Raw genomic sequence first — 14,872 nt, forward strand, 5'->3', positions numbered from 1 at the left:
GTTTCTAAATACTCTATTAGTGATCACTACCCAATATGTATGACAAGACAAGAGAAATTGTATGATAAAAAACATTCTCATTCAACAATCACTTATAGAAATTTTAAGAATTTTAATGAACAACATTATTTAAAAGATTTAAAAAGTGCACCTTTTCAACATATTGAATTTGAGAATGACCCATCTGTTTGTATTGAAATGTGGTACAATATTTTTAATAACATTTTAAATAAACATGCCCCTATTGTGATAAAGAGGGTAAAAAAAGACAGACAGCCTGAATGGTACAATAAAGAAATCTCATATGCAAGAAAAATGAGAGATAAATATCACTCACTGGGAATGTGGGCTGAATATAGATTCTGGAGAAACAGAACAAAATATATCATTGATATATCTAAACAGAAATATTATAATGATATGATAAAAGACTCAAAAGATTCTAAAACACTATGGAAATGTCTTCATAGCTTAAATCCATCTAATCCATCAAAACCATATGAACTAATTACAAGTGGAGACCATAAAACAACCGATCATAAAGAAATTGCTAATACGTTCAATAATTATTTCACCTCATGTGTTGAAAAATTAAGGCATAGTAGGGCACCAAGCAACTCAAATTTTAATACTCTGACAAACTATGTACAAATGAAATTCTTGAAAAAAAGGCATAATAAATTCATTATTCCACCAGTAAAAGTTTCAGAACTATTTGCTGAAATAACTAAACTAGATGTTAAGACATCTTGTGGTTCTGACAATATAGGTCCAAAGATTTTAAAACTGAGTGCTCCTTTCATAGCATCTTCCTTAACATACATTTTTAATCGAATGATTGATACTGGTATTTATCCATCTGTTTTAAAAAATGCCAAAGTAGCTCCAATTTTCAAATCAGGTGAAAAAAATGTAGCTAGCAATTATAGACCAATATCTGTTTTGCCAACATTATCAAAATTAATAGAGAGACATGTATCTAAACATCTGTATAAATATTTGACAAAGTTTGATATTTTACACCCTTCTCAGTCTGGTTTTAGACCCAACCATTCATGTCAAACTGCCCTCATTAATATTATTGATAAATGGCTACATGAAATGAATAATGGAAATATCAATTTGGCAGTCCTCTTGGATTTTAAGAAAGCTTTTGATGTTGTTGATCATGAAATTCTATGTAAAAAACTTCTAATTTATGGCTTCCATGAAGATACTGTTGATTTTTTTAAATCATATTTGAGTGAAAGAACACAGCAAGTACATATAAATAATCAGTTTTCTGAAAAAAAGTTTATAAATTTTGGTGTTCCACAGGGCTCAATACTTGGTCCAATTTTGTTTGTTTTGTTTATAAATGACCTTCCATTACACATCAAAAACTGCCATACAGACCTGTATGCTGATGACACAACTATGCATACATCAGGAAAGACTATTGCTGATATGCAATTAAAAGTACAGGATGATCTCCAATGTGTTGAAAAATGGTGTCATGAAAATAGCATGTTCATAAATTCGGAAAAGACGAAATGTATGGTTATAGGTACAAGACAAAAGCTGCGTTTAAATCAAGCAGAACCAGTACTAACTATTGAAAATAATATTCTTAAAAAATCGTCAATTGAAAAACTTTTAGGTGTTAGAATTGACTCTAATCTGTCCTGGACAGGCCATATTAATTACTTATGTTCATCAATTTCATCTAGACTTTTTTTACTCTCTAAAATCAAGAAATTTCTAAATATTGATCTAAGAAAATTATTTTATAATGGGTATATTCTCCCACTGTTAGATTATTGTTGTATTATTTGGAGTGGTTGTGCTAAAAATGAGCTAGTCAGAATAATAAAATTGCAGAAAAGGGCTGCAAGAATTATTTTAGATGCTGATCCACTTTCATCATCAGCTCCACTGTTTAAAAAGCTTGAATGGATGACAGTAGAGAACAGAATCTCATACCACAAATCAGTTTTGATGCAGAAATGCCTTAAAAATGAAGCCCCTGTATATCTCACCGAAAAATTTAAAGAAATGCCAGAAATAAAGCAATATTGTTTGAGAAATGCCTCATGCAAAAATTTACAAATTCCAAAAGCCAAAACAGAGCTTTATAAAAAATCTTTTATATATTCAGGATCTATTTTATGGAATAATTTACCAATATCCCTGAAAAAATCAACATCAAGTACAAGCTCATTCAAAAAAGATTTAAAAAATTACTGGTTGGAACATTAAGAAGCTGTGTTTTTTATGCATAATTATTTTCACACACTTACTCAAACTTGTTATTGTTGATGTTATTACTATAAATATATGTCATATGTGAATTTGTAATGTTTACCTGTTGTGAAAATTGTATACTTCATGACAATTTTTTATTTCATTATTCATGTATGTGTGTCTGTTTGATATTTTGTAATTGTTTGTATGATTTCATTGTATTTCATGAGGGCCTCAGGGAAGATTAGCTTTATAGCTAACTGTGTAACCCTCTTTAAATAAAGAATTATTATTATATTATATTATTATTATTATTATTAAAGAGTCGTATCCAGTTTTAAGTAGGGTTCGTGTTGCTTAGTCTTTAGTTGACTATGTTTTTTTCTTGTGTACAATATATGTCTTTTCGTCTTTGTGTCTGTTTTAGCCATGGCGTTTTCAGATTATTTCCGATCTATGAGTATCTCTGGTATCTTTCGTCCCTCTTTTATATCAAATATATGTTAACTGAATTTTAAAGTTATAATTGATGACATCTAAATTCGTATACCCACCATTTGCAGTGAGAATATACACATGCCTGCTGTTCTGACACCTTTGCTGAACCGATGCTCCAAATACTACAAGAAAATAACAATTTTTTTTAGTGAATGATTGGGTTATTTAATATAATCTTGCATTCAGTAAAAGAAGTTGAGCAGATAATGAGAAAGGAAATAAACTTTGATTTTATTATCATGTAGCAATTAAAAACAAAGTAACATCAGGTATTATTAAGAGTTCAAGGACAAAACAATATATCTTATTCGGAATCTTCACACGTTTTTGTTTTTGGCTCATATTCCTTGTCAGTGTTTTTTACCTCCTGGACCGCCAGCAAAAGGGAAAGGGCATTGGCAGGGAATGTGAACAGTCATAGCTTCTGTGAATGACATTATAAACACAGGGCATATACCATGTCAGGTAACGAATCAAATTGCAGGATATAAGCCAGGATTTTTCACTCCAGGATACTATCATGTTATAGTTTGTCGGCGTTTATTGCTACTGATTATGTCATTTGAAAACATAATCTGCGGGATACCTACGCAAATAGTCAATTAAGAAACGGTAATTTCATTTATCTACGTAAAAAAATAGTGTGTTATTTATGTATATGTAATTGATAGTTATGATCTCTCTATTTTATTTTCTACATGACATATACAACATAACAAATAATTTATATACATATCTATGTAAAATTATTTGTTATGTTTGTAAACTTATATTATGTAATTTCATATTTATTATATATGTGCTTTATCTAATAAAATATTTTATATTTGATATGTAAAGCCTATAGTTGTCATAATAAAAGTTAAGCTTGTTCAATAGGTAGACTCTCAAGGATAGACTTGGTCAAAGTCATCGGTTTTCACTCAAAGGTTGGGGTTTTTTTTTTATTAAAAAAAGGTTGGGTCAATGAAAACCCTGCAGTTTTATTGAATAATTCTAACTAAATTTAAATAAAATCGAAAGAGATTCTATTCCAAAGTTTTCTTTAACGGTTGTAGCTTTTAAAATTATCCATCTAAATCTTTGACAAAGATCAAGAAGATGATAGATGTTTGCTTATGATATTAAAATCTTTGATTTGATAGCAGAGCATCTATCATGTCTATAGTGAGCAATCTTGAAAGTACACAAAAACAAAAAATATAAAAAGGCTGAATACAGTAAACTGCTTTAAAACAAACATTGCTTTATGTATAGAATTTTCTTATAGGTGTATAAGATACAACTTATCGATTATAATTTAAATGACTACTAGTATCAGATTTATGAAAAATGAGCGGGAAATCATAGCGTGTGTATGTATTATAGAATACTAACCTCATATACACTGGTAACCCCGAGGTTATAGAAGATGGGAAGATATATATGTGCTGCCATGAACATAACAAAGAAATAAGAGATGCCAATGTACCAATACATGGTGGTAAAATTATACATTTCTGCTGGTGTACCGAGCAATGTTATAGCCGACATGAAACTTGCTAAAAGTGACATTGACACAGGTATAAAATGCATTTTGCCTCCTGCAAGAAGTACTTCTTTTGTACTATGTTTGGTTCTCCCTCTGTATCCGAAGAATATTCCGATGAGCAGAGAAACCACCAGAGTTCCAATGAAAAATACATAATCCAAAACATGAAATGTGTTTCTCCTGCCTGTTACAAAACTGTAAGATTTATCCTCCATTGTTGAATAATATTTTTTAACGCAAAAATCTAACTTGATACACTCTGCGTAATTAGAGCGAAAAAACAACCTCTGCTAAGTTCTCATTCGGTACAAAGTTGAAAACAACGCTGTGAAGTGTTTACTCAACAAATATGTGTGCTCTCAGTGTGTGCTACATTGATAAACAGTTTAAATGTGTACTTCCTTACACTTCTTAAGATAGTCGATAATGAATCTCCGAACAAAAGTTTATTATACTACATTATTTATAATACACCGTAACATCCAGGTGGTCATCCCCGGTCTTGTAAATGTCAACAGTATTATGAATCGTTGTAATATCTGACCTCGAGGGCTCTTGTGGGGCAGGCATACGGACATAACATATCTGTAAAACAGATAAGTCATATGGTTTAACTGTAAAAACGAACTTTGTTTCAAATCTAGTTTCAAACCAAGTCATAGTTACCCTAAATTGTAAAAGATTATATAAAGAATATATATATATTCTTCGCCTTTTTAAGTTAATATAGAAATAGCACATTGATAATGCAACTCATTTTTTTTTTCTTTTAATCATTTGTCACTTTTTTCAGATGGGTATAACAAATGAATTTTTCGAATGCACATATTTGTTTCTAACTTTGGTAGCTCTCAATTTTCAGATATTTTTATACATTTTATGGACAGGGAAAAGCAAGTAATTTAATACAGTAATTTATGTAATGGAGTTGACAGATGGTTTTGACACTCATATATAAATGTATAATCACTTTAATGTATTAATGTAATATATCACAAGCCACAGTTATGGTGAGGGAAATGGCCATACACAGTTTTAATAAAGTCAGATAACATATAATAACCTCCAAGTTTTCATCATACTGTACTATCTTAAAATGTTCGGGGTTCAAAACAGTTGACAACAAGAATGTGTCCATAATACACGGATGCCCCAACTATTATTTTCTATGTTTAGTGGACCTTGAAATTGGAGTCAAATCTCATTTAAATTATAAAGATAATATCATAGGGAACATGTATAATAAGTTTCAAGTTGATTGGACTTCAAATTCACCAAAAACTTTAACCTGAAGAGGGGCGAACGGACGAACAGACACATGAACGAACGGACGCACAGACCAGAGAACATCATGCCCCTCTACTATCGTAGGTGGGGCATAAAAATGAGTTTGTTGGCAAATACTGATCGTAAAGAAGGATTTCAGTAACTGCTTATAAAATACAATTAAAGCATTAGTAGCTGATCTTTTTTTTTTTTTTTTTAAATTGGAAAGTGAAGGGCAAGCATGACAAGCATGATGTTTTCCTGTAAACAGTTTATCCTTCCCGTATGCACACATAATTTTTTACATTTTCCACGAGCAAAGGTAACTACAGTGAAATAACTTTTTTAAAAGGACAAAACATGCATAAGTATCTGAATTTGAAAATTTTAAAAATAGAGCAAAAAATGTTTCATAGAACAACTTCGATGAGGAATGATGTTTGAGTGTTAGATTTTAGAAGATTGATTTACTGTTGTTTGTTTATAGTATAGTGGAAAATATCAAATCAAGAAAGAGAAAGATAAAATTGAGAATGGAAATGGAGAATGTGTCAAAGAGCCAACAACCCGACCAAAAAGTAGACAACAGCCAAAGGCCACCAATGGGTCTTCAATGAGCGAGAAAATCTCGCACCGATGTTACGTTTCAAGTGTTAGACATAAATGTTACCTTTTTTAAAGGGCATCTAATGATCCCTCAAAGACATTTCAATGGATTTCTTAATCGAGATCAATATTTCTATTCCAAAAGAACGTGTCAGTGTATTTATTCATCCCGAATTAACCGAATGATTGCACCGAGTGTACGACTGCTACTGTTAGATAACCGAAGTATTCTCTAGAAATCAGTTTAAATAAGTCCCAGTTTGCTGCTCCGTGAACAGATTGGTGCAGGGAGGGGACAAAAACGCACCAATGGTTAAACTCATCCAAATTGCGTGTTTGCTTAATATTATCAAGGATTTGTATAGTTGATATTATATGCAAAAAAATAATTGTCAAAAGATGAGGTAGCTGTTCGGTTGTGATGTCGATCGATCTTAATTTATTTGTTGCATTTCTAGAAAACCTAACTTGATTTGTTAAATATTCAGTTATAGCGTTTAAAAAAAAGACGCTGAACATTGATTGGTGTAGAAACCCAAAATACCGTGAAAATAATTGCACTTAAAATCATGATTGATAATATAGAGATTGTGAGCTCACTTAATATATATGATAAATATTATCCCAGATACATTATCAAATTATATCTTATACTGTTTGTTTAACATCAATATAAGTTATATAACATAAGTATATTTTTATGGTCCTTCCTTCCATATTGTTTTTGTTTCCGTTTATTTCAATTAAATGTCAGAAAGTGAAACTGGTTTAGGTGGTTTTTGTAAGTCACCCACCATTCACTTTAAAATAACTTGTAATATCCGAATGTTGGAGAGAATTATTGCGTATTATAGACTCTAAATAAGACAGTAACAAAAAATACCAACACTACAAAATACTTGATACACTTATGATCACTTATACATATTGGCGGATATCTCATCAATTCGGACATTGAGGGACATTGGTAAAGATTATCCCCACTTAATTACAGATGGCGCTGTGGTAGATCAGGTCCAACCACATCTGTTGTATGATAAGAAAGCCAGCATGCATTCATTGATACTAAATACAAACATTTTTATACTGATAATTTAGATATTATAAATTCCTTTGGTTCATTATTATTTTTTATAAACTGTTTAATAGTCAATTTCACTACCAATATGTCAAATTATGGTAGACAGTATGAACCAGTAGCAATAGAGAAATATGAATCGATTACGAAGTTAGAAACTGTTAAATGTGGATTATTTGTGTCAAAAATGCATCCTTTTCTAGCTGCTTCTCCAGATGGATTAACAGAAAACAATACATTGTTAGAAATCAAATGTCCGTATACACCTAAATCTGTTCCTTACTTGTCTGAGGTAAATAGGAAGTTGATTTTAGACCCTGATGTAAATCATATATATCGAATCAAATACTAGTAAACATATTTTCAAAATTTCCCCCGGATAATTAGCATGCATATAGGTAAACTAAATCGAGGAGTGCACACTATTATAACATACATGTACTACGGCGTATTTTCATGTACTAGCTGCGTGAACTAGTGCAATGACCCAAAAATGTTTTAATCTGCACATTTAAAAGAATGAATTAAGCTTCAACATGAAATCAGTATAGAATTACACAAACGTTAAGTTAATGATTAAAACAGTAGTTATTCATATGTACCGTTATTCACTTACTATTTTACACTTACTATATAGCTTTAAAAATTTGTCTCAAAGGTTGCTGGAAATCAATACAATTACCCCCCCCCCCCCCCCCCCCCCCCCTTTTTTACACTAAACCATAGATGTGTAAAGAAATCCGTGAACAAGCATAAACGTAGATTAATTAAAAAGTTTGTTTTGCTAATATATTCTATACCATGCCTGAAATATATTGGATTTGTATTATAGCAAATAAACTTTCAGATAAACGTTTCAAGGGCTGTTTATTATTGTCAAAGCAATATGTGTAATGCTTTTGATTTGATTGATTGATTAACAGTTGATTGCTTGTAACGTTTGAAGTGTTCGAAATTCCAAGAGACAAAATATCTCTGGTTTGAACTCAATAATGTTTTTCTTTTAGGTGATACTAGAATAAAATGATTTATAAACCAATGTTAAGAGTCTTAAATCGAATCTGGTGAAGATTGTGTGTTGCCTAATCATTTAATTTCAACTTTACCAATATTGAAGCAAGGACGTATAACTAGAGCTAATTTCCTTATGTTTTCGGCTTTCTTGCTTTGTTTGTATTGATGTATGTTCTAGCTTTGTAGTTAAGATTGACATCTAAATACTATATAAAAAAACGCCTACTTATATTGTTTTTAGATGTCCATCTAAATTACAATGTTTGAGCAAATACATACAAACAAAGCAAGCTAGACAAGCCAGCCCACTAAATTTTTACTCTTCACGCATTAGAAATTTAACTGTAATATACGTTTTTGATAATCCATCAGAAAATAATTTGCAGTAGCTGTTTATTTATTCTTGTGTCATGATCAAATATAGCAAACATATGCAAGACAATACTTTATCAAGCTAATTATGTGGGTTCTGTAGGCAGAGGGTCTACCAGGAAAACTAGAAAAAGAGGGTTCGCGGAGTAAGATCGGAAAATTGTTCTCGAAACAGGGTTCATTACATGAAAAATGTGCAGAACTCTGTGGAGAAAGGAATGTCTGGTATGCTAGGTTTTTTTTTTTTACATCTTAAAACACAATAGCTCAAGTATGCAAGGAGAAGAGCCTAGAGTGACATATTCTTTTTACTACTTTTAAAGTCTACCCAAACAACAGATAAAGAGGCAGAGCATTGAGTGACACATTCTGTTAACTTCTTTTAAAGTTTACCCAAACCACAGATAAAGGGGGAGCCTATAGTGACACATTCTGTTAACTTCTTTTAAAGTTTACCCAAACCACAGATAAAGGGGGAGCCTATAGTGACACATTCTGTTGATCAACTTTTAAAGTTTACCCAAACCACAGATAAAGGGGAAGCCTTTAGTGACATATTCTGTTGACCAACTTTTAAAGTTCACCCAAACCACAGATAAAGGGGGAGCCTATAGTGACACATTCTGTTGATCAACTTTTAAAGTTTACCCAAACCACAGATAAAGGGGAAGCCTATAGTGACATATTCTGTTGACCAACTTTTAAAGTTCACCCAAACCACAGATAAAGGGGGAGCCTATAGTGACATATTCTGTTGACCAACTTTTAAAGTTCACCCAAACCACAGATAAAGGGGGAGCCTATAGTGACACATTCTGTTGATCAACTTTAAGGTACTAGTAGTTTATTTCTGCTATGATTTGAGAAAGCAATAGAATCTATAGCCATGACTTCAACAAAGTGACTACAAAAGCAAACTGGATTTTCCTCTTCCTATAAGTTTCCATCATGACCTATCCAAAGGTTGTAATCCCATATGCAGCAACCCACAGTATTTTTGTTTACTGTGCAGGAATTATATGTGACCATATTTTAATGTAAGGTTGCAATTCCTAGTGCAATAGAATTAGTATTTGAAACCACTATCCTGCACTAAGTTCAGTCTATTCTTTGTAACTATTATCTTGAACTTTGACATGTTGACCTCAAAAATCAATAGGGGTTTCTTCATTCCATTATATGTAACCACATAATAAATAAAAGTTTCAATCTTTGACCTTTTGAAACAAGAAGAAAAAGAAGGAAGACGGTGAGCAAAAACAATATATCTCCAAACTTTTTTAATAAATAAAAAACAAATGAATATATGTTGTATTGTTTATCATGATATAATTAACAATTACAGTATCACAAACAAGATGACACCAACAATGAACACAGGGTGGGTAGACGAGTATTCTTATGGTTCTCTACCCATTCTACTATTAACTATTATCATGGATCATAAACATATAATAAACTACTATCTGTTATCCATTATATGCAATGGAAATTCACTTCACAACGGTCTTTATATCTTAATTTTTTTTTTTATAGTTATACACTTGCATGTATTTCATAACCATGCCATTCCGATAAATAGTAAAATAACAAGAGGCTCACATTTTATCTTGTGTGCAGGTATCTCCCACTTTACAGGTGCTCTTAAAGTATCAATTTTATATTCTAGATTTTTTTTTTATTTCATCTAACAACATCCTTAAGAACCAATATTATTAATGAAATGAGATTTATTTTTGAAATATAAAGCATGACACTTTATTACTGAATATTTAAAGAAACCACAACCAAAAGCATCTTGTGTAGCTTCAATGCTCTACAACTGCTTACGCTTCAGAAAAATACTTGTTTTCACAACTCCTAATATACTAAAAAAATTTGACAAATAATTTAGTATTTTGTTTGGACTACTTTTTTAAATTTAAAAGCAAGCTGGTATTTTTAATCAAATATACATGAAGTTAAATTCTCTAACAACAATCCATTAAAGCATAAGTCATTTTAGAGTCTACAAAAAAATATAAAATAAAGCAGTCAGCTTTCAAAGATATCTTCCTTCAGTGGGATTTATTCAACCGTAAAAATACAGCACTACTACAATGTATTTTAACCTGTGTATATCAATCTACTTTAGACATATATATGGTTTATATTGCACATTACAATAAATTATTGTAAAACAAATGTACACAGTTGACACATAAATTAACACACAAGTTTTGCATCCATCTTTGATTTACTACATATATATGTTTATCTATTTATTAAGCTTCACTCACATTCTATTTATCTTATAGATACTGAACAACTAACTATATACAACACATGTATAGGATGAAGATAATGAATGGAAGATTTTACCCTTGTAGTAATGTCTTTATATAAGTGAAGTCAGGTATGGATGGTCCAAGCATTTAGAAGCCTTATTAGAGACTAGTAAAAATCTACTGAGACAAATAAAATACCAGACCTGACCTGTAAGTTATAACTGGGACTAAAACATTGAATCTATTTATCAATTAGTCCCAGGTTGTACTGAATTTGTAAAAGTAATGCATGACAATAAGAACTGGTATATGTATGTTGTATTGATACATATTGAATTACTAAAAAAATGCAAGCCCTATTGATAATGTCATCCAGACAAGCATAATCTGTTCTTAAATACAACCCTCAAGCATTTATGTGAAAAATATCATATTTTTTGAAGTGAAGAAATAAACTATGTCAATCAATATACATGTACTAGTCTTTAAATTGAAATCTTATTATCTGAACTACAATTTCTAAATTACTAAATTCAATGATGTCGTCCAAATCTGATTTTAAATTTCTCATTTCAAAGACTTATGTTTTACATATCTTTGATTTTCAAAAATTTGGTCACAAGACTAACTGATAATAATGCCACTATAAGTATTATGGTTTTTCCTTCAGGCAAGGTTTCAGTTTTTTAAACTGTTCAGTTTTGTTCCTTTAATCTCTTTAATTTTGCTATTAAGATTGCAACCAAGGAGAAGAAAAACATTAAAACTAAATCCCCATAAATAAGTTTGGTTCTAGAAATCACAAAATTCGATCTGGAGTCATGGTCTCATACTTTTGGTCTCAAATAAATGTGATGGACTTCTTCTAAAAACATGTGTATTGATATCAATATCATCCATTTTCTTCTTTTGATTTATAAATTTGTTAAATTTTAGTTTTATAAACAATTGATATTGTACATGTACATAAATTTCACAATTACAAAACATATCACAATTCTATTATTCACTGATTACAATTTTGTATCAATTGTGCGATTGGAATATATTATGCTTTTATAGAGAATTCTTATATTATGTGTTAGTAAACTTACTCTGAAACATCACATGAAAGTATACACCTAATGAGATTCATGTACTATATATTCAGAAATTATTGCATGTAATTGTTTTTACAATTTTTTAATTTGAAGACTAAAATGTGATTTGAATTTTTGCAATATTCAGAAATATCCTATTTGATTCATATAAAAAATGTCAAAATGCAACTTTTAATTATTGTGATTATAACCCTTTCGAATATTTTGCAATAATAAAAACATTGCATTAATTTCTGAATTTACAGTATTTAGTATTGATCTATTTTGCACCCTGTATTACACAGACTACCTACTACGATGATTTTTCACCCTGTATTACACACAGACTACCTACTAGGATGAGACATTTGACTACAAAGCATGGATATATACAGCAGGTACAAAAATGTATAAAACAATTATCACAGACGATGTTATAATGTTAACTAGCAAATCTACATAACAATTTGTTTCAACCTTCAAAATGATTTCAGGGCCTGTTTTAAAATGCCTTGAAATTTAATTGAGACACAGGTTGCAAACCTCAAGTCTCTAAGCCATAACACATTAATATTATCCTAACAATTTTCAGTAATTTGACAATCATTCCTGTTTTAATACAAGGAATGTTTAAACAACACTTCTAAGATGCTAACAAATATTTACAGTATAATCAAACAATATATAGGTACATATACATATATATATATATATTTATTGCACTTTTATCAACAATTAGTTCTGTGGCTTTAAAAGACAAAACACTGACTTTACAAGAAACTTGTATTTTTTTTGGTTATTTTAACATTTACAATATTATTCAGATTTACTAGTAACAAGCTAAGCTTCAGCAGTAATTAATGGTTATCTAAATTGACAGACTTTTTGAAAGTCGGAATGAAATTCATTTAAATGGCACAATAATGGAATGGGAAGGTTTTATCATTTCTTGGTTTTATTTTTTTCCTTAGTTTACCTATTTAATATCATATAAACTAATTCACAAGCAACATGAATGTCAAAAGAACAAATTTTAACTTTTAAATCAAGACTGAATACTTTTATTTTATTTCAATCTACTTTTTTGTTTTGAGAAGTTGCAAATCAGGGTTTTATATATTTTTTCAACTTCCAAATTAACTTTTTATTTATCAGAAAAAATATAAGAGTACATAAGTATGTAGTCGCAAAACATTTGGAAGGTCTCCCTTGTCCTGTAGGTCGAAATGGAATGTGATATTATATTTCTATCTAATTCTATCACAACCAAATATCACAAAAAATGGAATATAATTAACATTAATTCAGCATGAACTATATAAGTGGTTAAGTGGTTTACAAATATCCTAAACAGGTTTTGTTAAATAGTTTCTAAACATAAATGAAATATAAATTTATATTTAGTAGAAGTACAAAAACACTTCTGACATGCATAAATATATTTCACAATCTGACAATATGGAATGAAATGCCATAAAAAAAAGTAACAATGCCAAATATTGTTTTAAGAATGACTAAATGTTTTGGTTTAAAAATGCCATGATCAAATTAATATGCCGACATGTTTACTATCACTAACTTACATACTTTGTTAAAATAAAAATCTTATGCCTTTAAATATCTAAACAACAAAATAATACTTTATAATTTATATCTCTATGTAAAAATGTACAAAATAATTCTAATTTACAATAATGACTAGATTTTCGTAGAGAAGATCAACAACTCAGATCATGACTTGTCTCCCTTGATGGATTTATAACATTCTTTACATACTCGTACTGGTCGTAATATCATCCGTCTTCTAATTTCTGTTTCATATCTTGTGCACCTGTAAATAAAAAAGAATATTTACTAAAACTTTACCATAAGTCTTGACATGTTCCCCATTCACACATGAACTTGTGTTGAAATAATTTGTTGATACAACTTGCAATAGCACAAATTTAATCATATGTTTAAAAACAACTGTTATTACAAACAGACTATAAATCTGTAAGTATAGATTACAGACCCGTAGCCAGGAATTTCCAAGGGGGGTTTGTTGGACTCACAAACTCGACTTTAACAGTCACAATTCGAACAGAACATTGACTTTAACAGTGCTTATTTGTTTTCAAGGGGGTTTGTACGAACCCCCCGAGCTACGGGTATGGATTATTGGTTTTTACGCATTGATATAGCAAAATATGAGCCATGAACCTTTTTGGCTTAAACTACATAATATACTTGCTTATTTAAAAACATTATGCAAGGTTAATATATAATTTTAAGAAAAAGAAAATGATTAAAATGATAGATATGATATATACATATTTGTAATTCTAAATGCCTTTTTTTGTTGAAGAAATTATAATTTTTCCAAATCTGACTATATATCTAGAACTTTAAAATATTGTTGCAAATAGAAGTTACGCTAAAACTAACACTAACTTTCTATTTTAATAAATGTAAAGATTCAATCTTATTAACAGGAGGGAAAATTATGTGTAAACTAAAATATGTTTTGTATATTTCTAGACTTATCATAGAAATCAGTAATATACGTGCAAGGTAAGATTTGAGTAAGAGACAGATTGCAAGAATATAGGGTGAAGCATTCAGCTGTCTAATGAAGGAAGTACACACTTTGCACAGAAGACATTTCCACAATCTCGACAGTGATGTCGTCTATCTGAAAATGAGAATTTAACACCACATTGACAAGCATCGGCTACTTCATCTTTAATCCAATGGTCTGCTACAACACGGCCAGGCTGGTCACTTACCGTCCAGCTGAAGATACGACCTTTGTTATCTCCCACATACACTGTCTTGTGATCCCTAAAAAGCAAAATTTTTTAAAATATAAATGACTTTTTCTGTATAAAAGAGAAAGCTGTTGATATTCATTAGTGAATGTTATTTTACATGTTTAAGGTGGTACCTAACACTTTAA

At 30.3% G+C, this 14,872-nt stretch overlaps 2 protein-coding genes across 7 annotated transcripts in view; both read right to left on the reverse strand.

Annotated features, from left to right (window-relative positions):
- The window catches only part of LOC134725305 (sodium-coupled monocarboxylate transporter 2-like), a 29,382-nt gene extending 24,563 nt beyond the window's left edge, over positions 1-4,819 (reverse strand). Inside the window, exons 1-2 of the mRNA XM_063589008.1 lie at positions 4,099-4,819; positions 2,778-2,843 (exon numbers count right to left, since the gene is read on the reverse strand). Of these exons, the coding sequence (XP_063445078.1) occupies positions 2,778-2,843; positions 4,099-4,467 (435 nt within the window). The 5' untranslated portion in view covers positions 4,468-4,819. The remainder of the gene's footprint in view (positions 1-2,777; positions 2,844-4,098) is intronic.
- A 7,442-nt stretch (positions 4,820-12,261) lies between these two features.
- The window catches only part of LOC134725306 (WD repeat and FYVE domain-containing protein 3-like), an 84,736-nt gene continuing 82,125 nt past the window's right edge, over positions 12,262-14,872 (reverse strand). For 5 of the 6 annotated variants that reach the window (XM_063589012.1, XM_063589013.1, XM_063589010.1 and 2 more), the window contains 2 exons: positions 14,563-14,757; positions 12,262-13,765 (listed from right to left, as the gene is read on the reverse strand). In XM_063589012.1, the coding sequence (XP_063445082.1) occupies positions 13,666-13,765; positions 14,563-14,757 (295 nt within the window). In that variant the 3' untranslated portion in view covers positions 12,262-13,665. The remainder of the gene's footprint in view (positions 13,766-14,562; positions 14,758-14,872) is intronic. The other variant, XM_063589014.1, reaches the window with a different exon arrangement.

Source organism: Mytilus trossulus, chromosome 7 (assembly GCF_036588685.1).
Source record: "Mytilus trossulus isolate FHL-02 chromosome 7, PNRI_Mtr1.1.1.hap1, whole genome shotgun sequence".
Taxonomy (NCBI): domain Eukaryota; kingdom Metazoa; phylum Mollusca; class Bivalvia; order Mytilida; family Mytilidae; genus Mytilus; species Mytilus trossulus.